The 20,858-nt window shown below is 39.8% G+C and overlaps 1 protein-coding gene across 2 annotated transcripts; it reads right to left on the bottom strand.

Annotated features, from left to right (window-relative positions):
* Positions 1–4,045: 4,045 nt before the first annotated feature.
* Positions 4,046–18,844, bottom strand: LOC147060802 (solute carrier family 4 member 11-like). 2 transcript variants are annotated; one of them, XM_085905517.1, is made up of 20 exons: positions 18,599–18,844; positions 15,860–15,910; positions 14,696–14,791; positions 14,414–14,457; positions 13,673–13,892; positions 13,513–13,594; positions 13,159–13,282; positions 12,636–12,845; positions 12,436–12,520; positions 12,194–12,319; positions 11,700–11,813; positions 11,308–11,440; positions 10,960–11,033; positions 9,806–10,079; positions 8,330–8,436; positions 8,080–8,245; positions 7,357–7,530; positions 6,841–7,036; positions 5,721–5,890; positions 4,046–5,071 (listed from the first exon to the last, which is right to left on the bottom strand). In XM_085905517.1, exons 1-20 carry the CDS (start codon positions 18,633–18,635, stop codon positions 5,005–5,007), a joined length of 2,550 nt encoding a protein of 849 aa, XP_085761643.1. In that variant the 5' UTR covers positions 18,636–18,844; the 3' UTR covers positions 4,046–5,004. The 2 variants fall into 2 exon arrangements, with proteins under 2 accessions (XP_085761643.1, XP_085761642.1); XM_085905516.1 differs by having other exon boundaries at positions 13,513–13,892.
* Positions 18,845–20,858: the final 2,014 nt, after the last annotated feature.

Genomic DNA, 20,858 nt, shown 5'->3' with positions numbered 1-20,858 from the left:
TGGCACATTCTAACCGTGCACATAGGTGGACTTTTCGGAAACACCGCAGTTAGAGATAGGTGCTTTTGTCGTTAAGTGAGTGAACATAGTTGACTTCATTCCCGGCCAATCGTAGCAGCGCCTCTCATTAAGAATCCAGGTTATTTCCCAAACACGGACTTGCCCAGGTACAAACCTGAAGAGCGTGTGTTCCTGTCTATGAAAATAAATGGCTTCAAAGCATGAAGGATGGGTCTCAATGGTTCTTTTGCTTTTCACACCTAGTACCATAAAAAAGTTACCAACATTTAAAAATACAGTAGCGTAATAGGGCTTAATGTCAATTTAAAAAAAAAAAGGGTGGAGCTGTGAACATTATTAGACGTTCTCAATAGTCTACTTAAAACATCGCATTATCGTTGCCGCCATATTCCTGGCATCTTTTGTGTCCACCTTACTTCCTTTGAGCTCCCAACTTTGCATAATGACATTGGAGTGAGCAAGCGGGGACAAATAAAGTAACGAATCCACTTGTCCTGATTGGATTACATAACACAACGTGGCGGCATGGTGGGAAACATGGCCAGCGTCATACACAGGAGCCTCCCCTGGTGTATGGTGAAATGCATTATTTATGGATGTAAACAAGACTGCCGCTGTTTTGCCCTGTTAATTAGAGTTGTTGGCACAAAGAATGAAAGCATCAAGCCGGCCAGTGTCCTCCGCGGGATTTGCCAAAGTAGAAAGAGGTCTGCAGCTGTGTGATTGGCTCACGGGTGGTTAGGTCTTCAATGGTGCTTGTCCTCTGATCATAGGCGCCGCCCTGCGTCAAAATTGGTCTCCTTGACATCTTGTTTATTGCGAAGAAAGTTGGGTCTCCATTTGTGGCTTAACAAAAGTACTTTCTGTAGCTAAAAAAAATCTAATACGCAGTTTTGGGTTGTTGGGTTTTTTTTTTGCATTGAATTGCAAAAAGCTTTTTCATTAGGTTTCAAGAAGCTGTTACTCTGCTTTTTGTATGAAATGTGTCGGTAAAAGAAACTTGAATGACAACATCAACTACCCCCTGAAAGAATTCTCTGTAGAGAACATGAGTGTGACAAATACTTTCGAAAGACATGGCTCCCTTCATATTAAGCAAATTCTATGGAACAGCAGATTTAAAACACATCCACCAAATGCTCCCATGGGCCACTTTGCCAGAAGTGAGTAGAAGTGCTCCCTGGTAACAGCAAGTACAGCTTTTGCGTGATAATATGTTCTCGTTTGCGATGATGATAGCGAGCTTGAGTATAATCGGAAAAATGGTGGCTTTGTAATGGAATCATAGTCGAAGTTTCCCCTTTTCTGTAGTTGCTCTAATTACTCTTTGACAAAGCAGCAGGTCAAGTGACAAATGAGGCCATTGCTTTTGAAAGTTGACATTGCGACACGTACCCAATTGAATTGAGGTGTGCAGATGTAAGAACAATAGATTACTTTAGCGAGCCGCATATTCCATTATTCATTTCTATCAAGTATTTATTAACCACTGTTGTTTTATTCATATATTAATTGCGATGGTGGTGGATGTTGTAAATGGTCAGGAAATGGAATCCCTCAAGTGGAACACACACTGGATATTCCATCATGCCTATCATAAGGCATTTTTTCAAATTACATTTATAACTGTTCGCCAAGTGTAAAAGCAAGTTAAGCATGAAACTGTATCATAAAAATAAAGTCATTCTCCTCATCCTTTGAAAAAAATCAAACTGACATAATTTTTATTTATTAGTATTGCACAATTATACATCTACGTTTCGCATAACAGTGGTTGTCAAACTTTTTACACCACTATGGTGATAAAAAAAACTGCCCGTTTAATGATCGAAAAATGGTAAAAGAAAACGTTTGAATGATTACATTGAATAATACCACAAACAAATAACTATTGACCTATTGACCCTATATAAAGTTTTTAAAATACATAAACAATTGTAAAGATGCTGCGTATGTACAAATGGACGCTATTTATGCAGTGATTATTTCAAAGAAGTGTATAAAAAAGGTCGAAATGTCAATGAATAAAAAACTTTTACAAAAAATTCCTCCCCCTGAACGCAACTGGTGGCTTATGATCGATCTCCAGAACAGAATGTTGTCCAAATGCGCCGCTCGGTTATTCAGAGTGCACCAGAGTGTGCGCTGTAAGTCATAGGTGTCAAACTCAAGGCCTGGGGGCCAGATACGACCCGCCACGTCATTTTATGTGGCCCGCAAAGACAAATTGCGCATGGACTTCATGTGCCAATTCGAAAAATACCAATTGTCTTCATTTTGAAAAAATAGAGAGCTCAGTGCACTTCATTTGCCATTTACAACAATTACAATTCCGTGCAACAGCAAGCTTGGAAAAGCAAATATAGCGATGGAACACTGCATACTCTAAAATGTATTAAATCCAGCCTATAAAAGACATATAAAATGCCACTATTGTACACTATTTATTTTTGTTATTCTATTAATAGAACTGAGTATTATTGTTGTGAAAGCAGAATTGATTTTTTTTTTCCGTCTCTACACTACAGTGGCTAGTTATGTGTTCAGTATGCATGAGACGCACTTTCCACATGTGGGTAGGATGACGGATTGTCAAAAAAAACAAAAACAAGAGAAGACACTCCTTGGCGGAATTCCGCAGCCGTAACGAGAGCGTCATTATTATTCTCTGCCTCACTTCAAGAGGACATATTCTATATTGAGAGTTCCAGGATTAATGAGGTGGGGGTGGGTTGGCACATTTAATTGGACAAATTATCATGGTGACAGCCTTGAATCCTCCACATGATTTGACAAAATTCCACGGAGAAAGACAAGTTCACAACACACACGCTCGTGCTGATACCACCATTTTACTAACAGAACTCAAATAAAGTAAAACGCTTTGAAGACACCCACATGTCCCACATCTTTACCAATGTTAAAATTAGTAACACCTTTACTAACCTAAACTTCACTAACCATCATCACCATTTCTGTCACGATCATGCATCATTTCTCTTCTAATCAACCTAAAATGAACAACTATAACAATTATAAATGGTTATATTTCACCCATAAAATATCTTAATATCACTAACGGCAGGTAAAAACGACATGACAGACACAGCAAGCACATAACACACCCCATGCAACAGCATAATCACAAGGGATAGATAACCTTTCAGAGACATCAGATAGGACGTTTGTCGGTATCTATGCGCCCTGCCCTGCCCCGCACCCCACCCTGGTTTATGCATCATTGCCTAAGAATCTTGTCTGATGCACATATTAAGTGACGCTCTAACAGCCGTGGTGCGTTTGCAGACTGATGGAAATCCCCAGCATGTACTTCAACCGAAAAATCTGGACTGTTCATTTTCATCAAAATGAAATACACAGTCAAGTCGTGACTGTGATCACCACTCAGCGTCTTTGTTCTTATTGCAATATTTATAGAGCTAGTCCTAAACAGTAAAGATTTTAATCACTTTCAATAGTTTATTACTTACACTGTCTGAAACCTTTTATTAAAAAAAAAAAAAACAAATACAATTTAAAAAGTATATGTTTATTTTTATTTGATTGTTCCACTCTCAGGGTGTCACAGTGATGCATTAGTTAGCACGTCCGCCTCACAATTCAGAGCGTGCGGGTTGGATTCCACCTCCGGCCCTCCCTGTGTGGAGTTTGCATGTTCTCCCCGTGCCTGCGTGAGTTTTCTCCAGGTCTCCTGTTTTCTTCTCACATCCAAAAAACATGCTTGGTAGGCCGATTGAACACTCCAAATTGCCTGTAGGTGTGAGTGCGAGTGGGGATGGTTGTTCTTCTCTGTGTGCCCCACGATTGGCTGGCAACCGGTTCAGGGTGCCCGATGATTGTGGGGATTGGCTCCAGCACACCCGTGACCCCCGTGGGGACAAGCAGTACAGATAATGGATGGAAGAATGCCTTGGGTATGTTGATTGCTATCATTGGCATCTCCTGAATTGACTTCACTTTAACTATCATCACAGGTAATTGGCAGACGAAATGAAGAGTGAGATTTATATGCAGGACTTTATTCATATAGGACTTTCACAATGTCTTTTGTTGTAATATAACCAGTTTTAATGTAGAAGATGGTGTAACATTTAACAGATTTTTGTTTGTGTTGTGCCTCGCGATCATCTCCAATGAAAAGGCTGTGCTATGGATGAAAAAGGTTGGGAAATTGTGAAAATTGGAGATTGATGGCCATTTATTTCACAGATTTGACATTTGAGAAAACAAATCGGAATTTCACAGTTAAATCTAAGACTGCTTAGCCTTCACTTTAGTAACTGCTCATGCAAAACCGAGACGTTTTGGGTGGCTTGTCTGTTCTGCAAAGGTCATCAGAGCTCACATACATCCAGCTACTTGGCTTGTACTGCCTTCTACTGGAGCAATTTCACACGACACTCCCAGGCGATGTGTTTTTTGTTCAGTCAAATTAAACCAAACGGACAATTAACTCCGTTGAAGGGCTTCGTTGTAGACAATTCTTCGTTTTAATGCCCTCATTGCTGCACTGAGCCACTTCATATAACGGCATACTTCATCACATGACTCGCATCCTTAAAATGTAACATTCTGAAACAAAGTCAGCAGCAACTGGATTCTGAGTTTCATTTAAATGATGAACTGATTTATAATAGCAAAACGTCAGTACAACAATTTATATTGCACAAGTGAGGCTGAAATAAAAATGTGTCATATGGTTGAAAACAATGTGAAATGCACAGACAAATACATGAAATATAAAATACAAAAAACAAAACAGAAAAAGAACTTCATTATAATGTAGTTCTGTATAATTACTTTTTTTGTGTGTGGATGCTTGTGGTCATGAGCAACTAATTAACTTGCAGAAAATGGTTGGTGAAGTATTGCATTAACAATGATAATGACAATTACACTGATTGTTAACAAGCAAATGCAGATGTGTCCAGTGTCCATTTCCTTCATTATCGTTATCTGCTTTTACATGTGCTGTGAGTCCATGATGTCCAGATACTTGGCGTCAATAATTCTTGGAAGTAAGCTGGTCCTGAAGCAAAACACACAAAGAAAATATTACTAATGTCATATTGGAATGTGGGTCTAAGAAAATAAAGCGTGCTCATTTATACATTTCCAAACACACAATGCAAGTCTATTAACGTAAACAGATAGAGGTCTGTACGTACATTTATGAAGACGAAAATGCATTTGTTCATAAAATATAGAAACATGTTTATGTTAGTCTGTCCATTTACACACACAAATGTTTGTCTGTCAATTTAAATGACAGTCATCATTCAAATATCTGTCACTTAATTTACGAACGTGACGAGGAAAGCAGTACATTCATGTCAACGGAAAATGCAAACGCACTATGTCTTTCCATTGTCGTACGCTGTCATTTGCAGACAATAAAATAAACAAAACACCGAACTAAAAAAGTCCATTTACATAAAGGAACGATGTTGATCTGACTCTGAGAAGAGAGATCTCAAAGTTTTCAATGTCATGACAGGCAGGGACTCTAAAACGGACTGACAACAACTCTCTGATCAACAGAAGGGCTATTTGCTTCGGTAAATTTTGAGCAGATGTTGCATTTTAATTCCACATTATTTCAATGATGACATGCCAGAATGGTATTGTGTGTTAGTTCAGCCACTACAACAAAGAAATGAAAGTCTGTCTCTTTTCACCTGACGGGGACGAGCAAGATCATTAGTAGGGGGAAGACCATCTTCATGTAGGGCAGAGGATACATGCCAAAGGCACACAGGATGATGAGCTGGATGATCTGCAGCCCGGTGAAATAGTGCACCTTCCTCTGGGGCACTCGGCGGATGTAGTGGGTCGGGGGATAGGACGTCTACATCAACAAATGTGAAATAGTTACAAGCTGCTTTTTTTTTTCTCCCTATTTCAAGCTGTAATGTAATTGAACATCTGAAATGGAAGGTAAAGCGAGCCCAACATTGGCACTTATTTGATAGAACTGTGTTAAAAATGTATGTCAGTGCTACAATTACCCCAATGAAAAAAAATTCTGAGGTGACTGTGTGAGTGGTCTGTGAACACACCCCGGGTCTAATGCCGAAGGCGAACAAGAAGAAGAAAAGAAACCTAGTGACTAAAAATGGAAATTTGCAAACACAAAAGTGTCAGCCGGGTCCCAGCTCAGCCAGGAACCTCGACCCGTTGGTGACTGGTGAAAGGAAATAGACAAATGTGACAGGGCACTGAAGCTGCAGACAGGCTTGCTCGTAAATCAGCCACGGAGAGGCTAAATCTTTTAATATTTTGAAGTAGTCCTAAGTAGAGATATCCATGTAAATTTAACAGCTGTTTTTGTACATTTTACGCGATGGTCTTTACAATTATTTCCAATAGGGAAATTGGGATCTCTTCCTTCCGTGACGTCATCAACCAAGACATGTAGGGGATGTGTGTGTGGCCCTATTCCTCATTACAAGTGGACATTTGTAAAGGCATTCATTGATTCATTATATTTCCAAAATTATTGGATAAAATAAAAAATGCGAACTTTTTTCATTTTCCTGATCAAAAAGATACATAAACTGGGCCAGTTAGTGAAAAATGAACCATCCTCGGTTTACCCTCCCTTTAAAAAAAGCCAATGAACAACAACCATAGAGGAGAACAAAGGTTCTCCTGTATTGGTAATTTCAAGATAAGGGGAGCAAGATAAGGGTCTACCTGCATTGGGGTCGAGAGGAGGCCACAGAATGTCCATCATCATTCCTATCAACATTACATGAAAAGGACAAATGCTTTCCAAACGGGCTGATTTATGCACACCTGTTCCTTCAGCAGCAGAGCCATGCGGTCCACCATCTGATTCCCGTCGAGTGACGTAGCAGCAATGTAGAGGAAGAGCCCGTAGAGGACAGGCTTGGGAATCCACTGGAGAGGAATGGGAAGCATGAAAGCGGACAGGCCGATCAGGATGTTGGCGACCAGCGAGGTCAGACGCGTCTCCTTTACACTGACAATACTGTAAATAGGAAAAGCATCCGTGAGGTCCTTGACGTGCTGCTTTGCAACATTCCAAGACAAAAAAAGATAATCATTGCAATGTGTTCCAAAAACATGTTTTGTTTGACCTCATTCAAGGTTTTCAGCACCATTTTGGGGGTAATTCCAAATATTTTGAAGTTATTTTTTGTGATTTCAGAGAAAAATAACAAAGTACACAGAATAATCCAAAGTTTCAAAGTCTTTTTTGTCCAAGAGGAAAGGAGTTGATTTGAGTATGGTTTTTATGATACAAGTGCTTGTTATGTGTTGTGTCTTTGGGCTTTCGGGTTAACGCACGTAGTGTAAACATGGCCGTTCTCCACGTGCTGTTCCATTTTGGCCAGCTGACGGGCATGCAGTGAAGAATGCGGGAAGGCGGCGTGCATCCATGGCAACCCCAGACAGGACATGAGGATGTTGATGAGGCCTGTCAGCACTAAGTCCCAGTGGAATGTTGTGCCTTTGAGTAGTCTGCAACCAGCAAATTCATACATTTCAACTTTTAAAAAAAAAATCTTTACACGTTTTCAGTAAATACTTGAAAAGATACCGTAACATGGAGTTTCATATTTCTTTATTACACGCGTTGGAGCTTGTTCACTGATGCAGTTTTGGCTACTTACCTTTTTGGTTACTATTAGCAACTTCCCTGCGGTGACTATTTTCTTCAAATAACTGCTCGCGATTTTGATTCCCACAAAAAATAGACAACTGAGCAGAATTATTTTCACATTGTTTTCTGGATGAAAAGATGGGAATCCAATGAAAGGCAATTGCGCTGAACATTGTTAATGCCCCAAAACAGTGATTTATCAATGTCTTAAAATTTCTATTTCAATCGAAGATAATGTACTACCAAGATTTGCCTCAGTATGTATGTATGTGTGTGCGTGCGTGTGCGTGCGTGCGTGCATATATACACAGTACGTATGTATTCACGTACGTATGTATGTATGTATGTGATTCTAGCAGTGAACATTGTGTTCTTGCAGAGAAGTACAAAAGAAATCCATCTCTTACTTATGTTCTGGTACATGTGTGAGTGAAATGACTATGTTCTGGTCGATGAAGATGAGCAGGGCAAGGAGGAAGCCGAGGCCCACGGCGCTCAGAGTATTCAGGCCCGACAGCTTGTCGAAGGGCGGGTAGTTGAAAACTGGCCCATTGTGGACGCCGAACACAGGGACTGCCGAGAGGGGGCAAACTCTTAGGATGTGCCACATGGTTTTTAGAAAAAAAAAAAAAAAAAAAAAAGGAAACGGGCCCTCACTCTGTATGTCCAGGAAGAGGTAGGAGCCGATGAAAGAGAAAACCAGCACAGAGATGGGCAGGGCGCAGTCGGACACAACTTCTCTGACTTTGCCGTTCATATATGGGCTGAAAAGAAGGAAAAAAGAAGAAATGTCTTTATAATTAGTGATACAATATGTATTTTAGAATCAATTATCAAGAAATTATACACTCACGCCTTTGGGTGAAATTTCCGGATTGAACCCAAAATCCAATATTACCTTAGTCCAAAGACTTTGCCTTCTGCATTGCACATATGCTACAATCTTTCCTCTTCTTTGCAGGAAACAACCTTACCGTTGGTCTGCCACAGTCTTTACCCCATCCATTTTTAATAATGCTTTTAGTAACATAATTTTGCGTCATGGTTAGTTGGAGCACGCCTAACCCAGGAAGACGCACACAGGAAAGCCGAGATTAGAACACGGGAGTACTTGAGTGCCAGACACCTTGTCGTGCCGGCGTGTTTTATACAGTAATATAAAAAATATTTGCCACAACAAGCCTGGAGAAAGAAACGATTTTTTTTTTCTCCACATTTCACAGTGCCGTGTCAAGTGGCCGAAACAAATGGGTCACAGTGGCTGCCAGACAAATAGAGTGCAGCGGAAAGTGAAATATTCCCCGCTCTTACAATGACAAATGGAATATATAAAAGTACTGTGAAACCTACTCGGGCTATTCATTCGCCCCACTTCATTTCATCTGGACAAAATGATCCACTTTATGTCTATATTTATTCAGTTGTATTTAAACGAGATTCAGTCCTCAACCAGCGATGCAAATCAATACTCTCCTAGCACTGTGAAAGGGAGATATTCAGTTTTGAAAGGAAGTCAAGCGTTTGACACATGAAACACTATTTCTATCCTTCTTATTGTTGTTAATACAATTATTATTTCGTCCCAACAGTCTATAAATAGACTCATTGTTTTGTAGCATTAATCTTAGTTACACTGCTTCCAGTAGATTTCTATTTTCTTTGTCCCGTCGGATATTGGCCTCTATATATATGTTGTCAGGAGATTCTTGTAACCTGTCAAACCGACTGAGTTTGAATATCTGACATGAGACTAGGCTTTTACTGATCTTGTGCAGTACCGCTGCTCCCTATACGCAGAGTATGCACAGTGCATATGGCAGCATTGTCCGTAGTGGGGCCAGCAACTCATCGGCGGGGCACCAGACATTGAGTATGTTGGAGGAGTGTCATGATTGTTAGTGGAGATATCGTGGGGTTTCTCAGGAAAACAGCTACAACAGATATCGGTGGAGAAAGCTCAAATGTGTGTGTATGCTTTAGCTCGGAAGATAGGCACTAGTATAATGACTAGCAGAGTCTTTTTGTAAATGCTCATCTGAATATGTTATACTTATGACATTAAGAAAAAAGAAAAAGGTCATTTGTTGACCATTTACGTGGAGTATTCCGGACGGGTTGCGGTCAGTGGCCTACCTTCTTTTGACGAGGTAGAGGGCGTAACCCAGCCACAAGGTGCCCAGCATGAGCAGCAGGCACAGGATGGGGATCTCTCTGGAGCAAATCACCAGAGACTTGGGGAGGAAGACGGAGGCGTGCCCCTCAATGTGATCCGTCATCGAGGACCCGTCGACATTTTGATGGTCCGACGTCTGGTTGTTCATCTTCTCCAGAACCTCCGTAATTTGGTGAAGCACTACTGTGCTATTTGAAGTTGCCAGTGTGGGCTCATGGAAGAAATGTTTGAAAACTAGCAAGAAAAGAGACATCTTTGATTAACTATTCATCGGAAAAGATTTTTCATTGTAATAATTTTATTTACTCCTTTTCTTACTTCTTTAGGGGAGACACAAATAATTAGAAAAATGATTTTATATTTGTTTATGTTCTTATTTTGCATTTGTGTTTCATAAAATTATTGAAATAAAATAAACTATGTTGAAAGTGATCACTTAATTTCACAACAAAAACATTTCTTTTTTTCTAATTAATGTAAAATATTTAAACTTAAAAATAAACAAAAAAAGTGAACTACCAAGTATTTAAGAAGGAGAATTTTTTTATTTTAATATATTTCCTTACTTTATTTTTAATTAAAAATATTCTATAAATGGCTTCAGATGTGATTTTTTTTTTTCCAGGTTGGCTGCGATTGGCTGACGACCAATTCCGGGTGTCCCCCGCCTGCTGCCCAATGACTGCTGGGATAGCCTCCAGCACGCCGGCAACCCCCATGGGGAGAAGCGGTATGGATAATGGATGGATGGATTTTTGGTTGTTTTTTGCAGGCATTTATTTCTCAGAATTGAAGTAGGTTCATGTGAAGTATTCCATAAATTCTGTATAAAGCCTTCAACAGACGACAAGACTTATTCCATATTGTAAGGTAATATGTCTAGTTAAAAGCCACACTTTCAAAATAAAAGCATAGTGTGTAATAGCCCACTTTCGCTCCACTTTCTTGGACTTGATGGCTTATTTGACAGTCACACTCAATAAATGAGCACAAAATAATTGGAGTACGACTGCTAAATAAGCCCTCATAAGTGTGGTGAACTGAGAAACTTAAAATCATACTGGCCTGCTTTCTCAGACCAGAGCTTCCAATTAAAACACTTCAATGCACTCACTTTTGACCGTGCCTTTCAATGCATCCACAACAAATGCAATGGAGATGAACAACGCAATGACTTCCTCTGTGGAGCTGGGAGAAGGGGAACCGTAACATAACAGGATTAGTTCTAAATGTGCAGACATAACAATACAACCCAGCAGAATGAAACATCATGGTGTAAAAAAAGAAGTCATAACAGCCGCTTTTGAAAATCAAAGTCCTTGTCCTGAGGTCACAATGTGCTTTTTAGCACAAAGTGTTACGTATTTAAACAGGAGTTGAAATATCTTATGGATAACACACCGGCCAACTAACTTTGTGGCAATGTCCTCAACCCCACAGAGTGTTTTTGCAGTGCACTCACCGTTTGAAGAGCTTCATTACCAGGCTGACATTAAATAAACCTCCCAGAATGAGGAATAAACTGTTCCACAGGCCGATGCAAGCGTAGAAAGCGTCAAAGTCCAGATTGTAGTCATCACAGATGCCCCGGATCACTATGATCAAACCCGAGTGCGATAAAAAATGATTGCCTATGTCGGTTCAATAGCCACAGGTGGGAAAATCGAGTCGCGTGGCCTGACTCAAACCACACTTCAGTCACCACTTAGGAGACTTACTTGGCTAAAATGTATGAAAGACACAACTGCAGTTGAACTTCAGATTTATGATACTCTTCAAATTACAGTAGCTTACAGTAGCTGTGTTTTTTTAGGGCAATATTATCTCAGCGGCAGATGTCGTATGAGTACGCACCACTAATGAAGATGGCCAATGGGGCAGTGGTCAGCGGAATGACGAGTGGCGCACCGGCAAACAAGGAGTAGATCACCCCTCCGATGCTCTGGCCGACTATGGTCTTCTGGACATCTGTGAAAGGTATTAAACTCGGTGGATGGTCTACATGCAGGAATACTTAACCTTGTTTACCACGGAGCCCAACCTTTGCTGTGTCCACGGGCCCATCAATTGTTACAATGCTTTATCGAGGTCACTTGTTTTAATGAGCAATCGTCGACTTAATCAAATCCGTTGACGAGTGAACCAGATTAAACTTTGTCAAATAATTTATTGGAGTTAAAGTTTTGAAGACAAATTATCTGCAAAAATAAAAAGAACAGATCCATTAAGCAAGAGGCAAGTAGGCTTACTTTACTTGCTGGATCTGGCTCCCAGGTCATGACTTTGACACCTCTAGTCTATAGCGTTATATAGTGTCCCCAATTCTGATGTGTTTATGAAGTCAGTACCTATTTCCCCTCTTGTACTTTCGTCGTTGAGAGAACCAAAGGCGATGGCTGGCAGCAGAATAGCGATGTAAAGGAAAATAGCAGTAGTGGTGTACTTCAGCAGAGAGCGGTCCTTCCCAATGATACCTTCATTCAAGATTTAAAAAAAAAAAAAAGTAATTTACACAAAATATTCAAATAAAAACACCTTCACAGAAGGGAATTCAAAGCACAACACTTAGGAGAGCTGAAAGGTTACTCACCATCCGTGAAGTCAGAAGGGTAGAGCGGGAGACGGCGGCGAAGGTCATCGTAAACACCTTTACCAGGTTTGAAGAAATCTTTACACTACAATGAAAAAAAAACAACCACTCAGTTCAGTTTGAGCACCTCCGGTTTCCCATTTCTGTTATTTTTTTTTTGTCAGTGCTGTATATCGCTTTATGCTATTTCTTTCCCTTACCTCAAGTTCTTTGCCTCGTCGTGGATCAGAGTTATCCACTTGATCTACAGCCACCTTCTCTGTGAAGGCTGAGAGTTGTTGACGCTGGCGGACCAGCTCTTGTTTGAACTCCTCCAGAGTCGTTGTCTCCAGAAGCCTCTGTCTTAAGGAAATGTCCGAGAACATAGTGGCAAAGGTTCGGCCCGCTTCAACGGCCGACTTTGTACTTTTCTGTAAAAAATAGAGCAAAGGGATGTTTTTTAGCTATGAAATAAATCACGTATACTGCTAGGTGCGTCATTTATAAATGATGATGATTTCATAAATAACGATGATCTTGTCTCATTTTACCTACAAATTTACGTAGTGTGAACATTGAGCCTGCAGAATTGAACACAAAGCAATTAGTAAGTTGTATGACTGGTAAGAAGTGGATACACAAGTTAATTGTGTCTTTTGCCAATCAATGGAAGAACATTTAATTGTTCTAGCCGTCAGCATATGTACATCAGTGGCATAGATCAATAACCAAATGTGTACTTACCGTTCTGGCTGGGACCAGGATGAGAATGACGTAGCGCGCCTCGCAGCAGTCCACTCCCCAGTTCTGCGGCCTCTCCAGTCGTGCAATGCAAATGTGGCGTCTCTGTAGATGACTCACACTGCATCTAAAACAAAACAGAGAGAGTCAACTCGTTCACTTTAATGCCCGCTATTTGAGGTATTAGCAAATCATGGCGTATCAAGTTTGTGACAAAGTGGATAATTTTTCAACTGAAGAACTATTGTGTTTTGATTCTAAATACTGGAAAGAAAGCAATGCAGGAACCTCTGTGGAAAATGATGGGGCGAGAGTTATTACAAAAGGAATGTCACAGACTTAGGGACATGAACTCACAGAATACACAGCCATGACTGCTGGTAATGAATCCCCGTGGATGTCGCAGTCACCCCTTGAATGGTTTCTGATAGCAGGTGAACTGTTGGCATACGAACAAAATAAGCTGAAATGATCCAATTCCAAATCCCTTGTTTCATTTCATGATGCACTTTCCTACCTCCCGGCTCCTTCCCTCCTGCATCTGTGAATAGCGAGTCCATGATCTGGTTCACGTCACAGCCGGTGTGGCTATCCTCCGCTAGGGTGTTCAACATCCGTCTCAGGACCTCATCCAGAGTGGACGCTCTCTCGTCCAGGAGAACGCTTGCCTGGGCCAGGAAGGTGTCCACGTCTCTGTGGGCGCGAACCTCCTCGCTAAAGTCCATCGGCTTCACATACTGCGAGGCAGAGTTGGAGGGATTTGACTCTGATTTTAGTCACCAATTTTAGCACTTGCTTGGCCTTACTAAAGACTTGACTTTGACATAGATTTCTGTCAAGACTTAATTGGCCGTTTCAATTTTGAAAATATACATTTTCAAAATAGAGTTCCATTTGTTTTGTTAAAAAAAAAAAAAAAAAAAAACCCTAACCCTAAACCGGGCAATCCACCAATTGAAGCAAGAATCATGGTGGTAATACCAAGAATGATTAAGTAAAGGAATGGCAACATACATGGTTCATAACTCAAAAAAGGACAATTACTATGGCATGCCGAGCGGAGGATCTCAGAAAAAAAACCACCAAGCAAACATGAAAGCGTGGCACACAATCCTGGGAAAGTGTGTTTGACATATTGTTTGGATTTTAATGAAATATTTCATGACACACTTCATATGGGTTTGTTTGCATGTGCTATTCGGAGCTTAATATAAGCTTTGTTCAAAATGATTTGAGAAAAAAAAAGGGTGTTTTTTACCTTTCTTGTTGTGTTTAAAAGGCCAAACCCTGGACCTTCTTTGTCTGTGAACATAAACATTATTTACAACACAAAAATAAATACGGATTGGATCAATTTTCATCCAGTTGCCTGTTGAGTGACCGTGAATAAACAAACAGGTCAGCGATTTTCGAGATTTGAACGAATGTCAGATTTAGATTTTTATCTCATATATGAGATAAAAATGTGATTAATTAGATCAATTGATAACATTTCCTGTAATTAATTAGACACAAACACTGGTAGTGTTCTTTGTCATACCTGAGACGCTGAGTTGGCTGGTATTGTCATAGGCAGGGTCCTTGTGCGGGATCGTTGCATTTTCCTCATAATCCTCTTGTTCCTCATCACGCATCTCTGCAGATGCACCAATTGTGTACTTTTAAGCCAGTATAGCATAAAAATAATTGATTCACGCAAAACAAGTCATATTGATTTCATTCGTTGCCACTCTGTGAGGTAAATGCATCCTATATCGAACTGCAGGTGTTATATTAGCCACATTAAGGATGTCTATGATTAGCCAGTATCAGGCCACAAGTAGAGAGAGTCAATAAAAGAAATGTTTAAAAAAACCTCTTTATACAATACCGATAGCAATATAGCAAATTGCACTTCCTTGTGAATTCCTTCATTTTACCGAAGATAAATACACTATGGAAGCTGATTAAAAGAAACACGGGTCTCTGAATCAGAGAATTAAGCAAATAGCCTTCATGAGCGATGATTGCTCCACTTAGAAATGATCCGTCTCATTATGTGAGTCCATTAATTAAGACTCAACAATCCTGCAAGGGGACAGCATGTATTTGAAATAAGTATGGCAAGCCATTTAAGTAATTATTTTATTTCCTTTAAAAAGTACATTTACGAGTACACTCTTTGTCCTCACTAGTCTGTAGACCAACTTCTTATTTGTAATATGCCAAATTTGCATACTAGCCAGTACATCGACCTTAAACTTGATTTTATGGCTGTGGAATAAAACCATAGGAGAGGTTGCACTACTAGTCCTACTATACATGTGCTATAGAGTGAAAAGTGCTCTTGGACATAATAGAACATGGAGCTGCCCTACTAGTATGCCAAAGTTGCCTACTAACAAAATGTTTTTTATGGAAAGCTGTTGAAGCATGTATTCCATTTTAAGGTCCATAAAACCTTAGGACTTAATTCTCACCAGTAAGACATTTTCCCCTATTGTTTGTCATTTTTGTGCACAAAAGAATAATTTAAGCATACAATTAGCAAAAACTGTGCAGAAGTTGGCTCACTCCAAGTACAGCGAATTGCTAGCTGTTAATAGAATTTTAAAATGTCACGAAGGGTCGTCATGTTTATGGGATAACTTGGAATGCTGGTTCATGCGAACATTTGTTAAGCTGAGCCTGAAAGGAAAGTGTTCGAGGAAATCGGCACAAATACCCATCTCCTGGAACATATATCCATTCTTGGAGCTCCCAGTTGGCGGTGTCTCTGTGGAACACAAAACAAAGCCATGTCTGGTTTTATCCAAATACGCTCCATTATTCATTGAGTATTTATTCAGACAAAACAAACTCTTCAACATACATTTTTACACCCAAATGTAGTTAGAAAGTTAACATTATTCCAAATAGCTCGCTTTTAATTGAGGCTATCAAATTACGTAAGTAATAATGTAATCATCGGAGTACTTTATTCATCCATATGAAGTGCAAAACCTTAGAAAACGCTTTACACAATGAATATAACTCAACTAGGTTTTTCAAGCATTTAAAGCAACCACAGCTGAAACGAAGCACAAACAATGTAACGCGAGTAAGATTAAGGTACGCGAGGTATGTGTTTGTTTTACTGTATGGTCCACACCACTTTTCTGGAATTGTATCAAGTGTCATTCGTGAGCTCATCCTTCGCGGCCACACGCTAATCAATTTTGACACTTCATATACTATTTATTTAATTGTCTTTACAGCTTGTATTCAATTTTGTGTGGCATCATTTTAGTAGGGGTCTTGCTGTACGCGCTTAGTGTTTAGGGGGGGCGCTGTTGTCGATGTAAAGAGACCTGCTCAAATTTGTAGGCAAGTCGAAATGCGCCGCAGTCTGTCACTAACCTGCCATATACTAATACAGAAATGGAACTCTAATTATAGTGACTATTAGTTTGAAAATTCCACATATAGTTCTTCTAGGTAATAAATGCAAAACAACCAAATGAAAAACAATAAATAGGCTTGTAACTGAGCGTGCTTTCTCGGACCGTGTACTGCGGGACCTCCGTGTGAACTAGGGGGAAACTGCCATTAAAATATCATCTATTGCTAAAAACAATGGGTGTAACTATAGGGGGCACAGTTCTAATATGTTTGGTGATGGTGGTGGGGGGGGTATTTAACTGTAAGCATAATTTATCTGAGAAAGGTTCCAGAGGGTCGGTCCTTATAGGCCTATGTTGACCCATGTTTTTTTTTTTTTAACAGTGTCACCGTTGTTAAACTAACACGTCTATGACACACTAGCACAATGTGTTGTTTTTTTTGTTTTTCAAAAGGTGAAGGCCAGCTATAGCTGCAGGTGAGAAGTGGAAAATACATTCCACTCTCTCTTACAATGAAAACCTGAGAGCAGCTGTGCCCTGTGTTTTTCTAAGCAGTCGTCGTGTTTCTGTAAAAAAAATGAGCTGTTTGGCTCCGAAGCCTCTTGAACTTCTCGGTCTCATCGCAGATTAGCACAGAACGTTCCCAAACCTCCTTTCCCCTTGCGGGAGATGGCCTGAAAATCTGAAGTAGCTGAGGATAAGTACCACAGAAATTCACTCAGAGGTGTATTTGTAAATCAAAATGCACAAATAGCCGTGTGTTCACTTCAACTCCCATTGTTTTGAAGTTTTCGTCTGAAATGCCGAGACACTTTGTTTGGGTGTTCAGATTGAAAAACACACGCACCCAATTATGCCTTTTCAGCATCTGGCCTTCCTTGCAAATAAATACTTCTGGCCTCTATTAGAGGCAATGTGGCAACTGTACATGTGATAACCTTGCACAGTGGAAGCATGTAAGCACAATCTGTGTTTTTAACCGTGCAAACCCTGAGACACCAAAACAAATTTCTAGATACACTGGGCTGCCTTTAATCATGGAGCGTCATCTCAACTACCTTACTATTGGCGAGAAGAGGATGTCCTTGAATTCTTGTAGTGTCTCTGAAAGCAGGTTCAGCACTTCACTGATTCACAAGTAAAACAAAATGAACTTAGTACAGCAAGTTCTACAGGTTTGGGCTTTTGATATGAAGGCTTTCCTGTCACTCTCGGACACGCCGAAACATGTCAGGTAATGCAACCTAAAATACGTTGTTTGAGATAAAGGAACCAGTGAAGCGATTTACAAGTCAAACAAAATGAACTTAGTACAGCAAGGTCTACAGGTTTGGGCTTTCGATATGAAGGCTTTCCTGTCACTCTCGGAGCTCAGTCGGCCTGTGTGAACCGTGTTTGCACTTGAAGTCCCAGTGTACATGTTCAAATGGCAAATAAAGTAAATAGCAGGAAGGAAAGCCTCACAGCTCAGTCCACTTCAACACCTCAAAGTCTGAAAACCACCAGATGTTTGCTCATCCGCCACAGTGGACGTAGTCAGTGGACCAACAATAATCTCAGCTATAAATGTTATCTAAAGACATTAGTAGATGTAAATCTTTTGACATTATAAAATAACAATCACTTAAATGATATAGTGAAAACTGGGATACATCAAGTCAGTAGAAAACAAAAGATTTGCCAGAGTTCAAACACGAGACATTTTTCTTCTTTCTAATCTTTTTAATCTGTGACCTGTGCTTGAGATTTAATCGCTTTATTGGGACTAAAAGACGCCAGTACCAGAAAATCTAGTTTGGCTAAGCAAATGTAATGTATGTACTGCCTCACTTATACCAAAGCCTTTTATTGCTTGGTTACAAATATTGACTTTATATGTATTACAGACATGCTGCAGATAATAAGAGTGAACAAACATTCTGCCATAAATCATCACACCAAAGGCGCAGCAGAGTTCTCCACTCCATGTGACTCCAGGTGGCTCAGCAGGTTTCGCCATGGGAAACTTTCCAAGCACACGTGCACACATGCAACCCCACGCCTACAGAGCCACACACAGATATTTAAAAGAAAGAACTTACCGGCCAGCACAAAATGGAGGACTTCTTTGTCCTCCATGTTCTCCAGGGGTCTAAGTGAGATGCTTACAAGAGGTCAACCCATCATTTTCATGTCTGCTCTGCACATCCTCTCTCTCTCTCTCTCTCTCTCTCTCTCTCTCTCTCTCTTTCTCTCTCTCTTTCTCTCTCTCTTTCTCTCTCTCTCTCCTGCTCTCGCGCTCACTGTGTCAGTGCCTACCAAACTCCTCCAGCAGCACATGGTTTTGAAAGAGGAAGTGGTTAGGTGACGTGTTGGGGTGGAGGCCGGTTTTTGTTCCTGGTGACTCCCTCTGCCTATGAGACGGCTCATGTCTAATAGGCAATATTCAGGCAGTGAAAAGGAACACTTGCACAACATCTGAGTTTTATAAATACAATAAAGACTGGTTTCAACTGATGCGGGCATGGAGGTATCACAATTTGTGTAATAATTGCATTGTTAGGTATTATACTGTGTGTGTTCACAGACCTGTCCGAAACAAAAATATTTCTGCCATTTCTGCTTTCAGTAGCTTATTGCCAAGCACCTATGTTGATCCAAGGAGAGAAGTGGTCATGTTTATACAAAAAGTTGCTTTGCCGCCATCGTGTGGCCCGGCAATTGGTCGGTGTCAATTATTTGCTCGTTCCTAACCCTTGAAAAGTTGCCTTTACTGTCCTGCCCTTGTTGCTGGAATTATTACGCAGGATATCCATTTATTTCCAATAGCACAGAGCTGCAGACTTTGTTCGAGAAGTGAGCTGGTCTCATCTGCCAGAATGGCCAGTTTTTACTCTAAGTGCAGTGAGGAATTCTAATATGACCTTCAAAGTATGTGAATGAAATTACAGTCTATTTTAATTGGATTGAGGCAACTCTAAATACATATGTGCCATCTTGAGACAGAAACATTATTTATTTGTTCACCAATGCAGCATAAAAGCCTCTAGATGGCAGCAAAGCTCATGAAAGGCCGAGCACAAGCCATGTTACATGTACCGAATGGAATGATAATATTTTACAAGCAACATTTGAATCAGAAGTTTTATTTTCGGATTATGTTATATATATATATATATATATATATATATATATATATATATATATATATATATATATATATATATATATATATATATATATATATATATATATACCGGCCAGCAAGTATATATATATATACATATAATGTGTGTGTGTGTGTACATATATATACACACACACATTATATATATATATATATATATATATATATATATATATATATATATATATATATATATATATATATATATATATATATATATATAATGTGTGTGTGTGTGTATACTTCTATTCGTGATCCTATACTAAGAATTGTTGCGTCATTTTGGTTTGTTTTATCTTATTCTCGCTTTTTCATCAGTCGATCGCACACACGCCAGACTTAAATCAGTACCCCTTGGACACAGATTCGCAGCAGATGAAGGGATATGACAACAGAGCCCATCGTGAACATTTTAAATGATTGTGAATAAATCCATCTCATTGCTTAGGGTTCTTCTCGTGCCAATATTCTGACAGTGGGTGTGGGATGTAGGGGGCGTCAAACTTTGATAGCTTTGGTCCCACACACCATTTATCCCCTGCTGCCCTAGTTATTCACTACACAACCCATCTGATGTTTTGATGACAGTGGTCGACAGAAACCAAAATTGTCCCTTATGGAAATTTAATTCAAACTGTTTCAAGGCCATGGCCACTGCCCCAAAACTGGGACATTTCCACAAAGACGGATTAGGCAACCGCTGAAAAAGATTACACGACCAAGTATGTCTGCTAATTGCTTAATTAATAACTTAATACCCTAAAAAAAAGATTATTTTTAACACAGCCAGAAAAAAGAAGTATTTTATACGTCACACCTGCCGGGATACAATTGTATACTTCAAACCCGATGCTGACACTGATGTTATTGATGTTATTATTATTATATGATTGCTGCTCACATTGTGACAATATCCTGGTTCAGTGAATGATTCTGTAAACAAAAAAAAAGATGTATGTCAAATCTTGTATTTTGTAATTTTGCAACTTCTAAGTGGGAAAGAAACTGCAGGTGAGTGTTTTTCTGCATTAGAAAACAAATGCATGCATTTTCATGCGCCTGACGCAAATGGTAATCCCCGCAGCTTCACCCCATCAACTCCCCTCGGTGAATACCGACCCTCATCTCCTTGTAGAGATTCAGCTTTGAGGCCTTTTCCCTCCCTTGTCTGCATA

The sequence above is a fragment of the Syngnathus leptorhynchus genome, chromosome 2 (assembly GCF_054491065.1).
Source record: "Syngnathus leptorhynchus isolate UIUO chromosome 2, UIUO_Slep, whole genome shotgun sequence".
Lineage (NCBI taxonomy): Eukaryota > Metazoa > Chordata > Actinopteri > Syngnathiformes > Syngnathidae > Syngnathus > Syngnathus leptorhynchus.
The sequence above is the reverse complement of the archived record's forward strand: the minus strand, read 5'-3'. Positions and strand labels throughout refer to the sequence as shown.

Bases quoted from the DNA above. Each gene is read 5' to 3' on its own strand.
- LOC147060802 (XM_085905516.1), bottom strand. From the start codon at position 18,635: ATGGAGGACAAAGAAGTCCTCCATTTTGTGCTGGCCG. The intron at 8,246-8,329 runs GTGAGGGCCCGT...CCCTCTCGGCAG, and splicing joins CCTCTTCCTGGACATACAGA to TCCCTGTGTTCGGCGTCCAC. The intron at 7,037-7,356 runs GTGCGTTAACCC...TCCTATTTACAG, and splicing joins AACGGCCATGTTTACACTAC to TATTGTCAGTGTAAAGGAGA.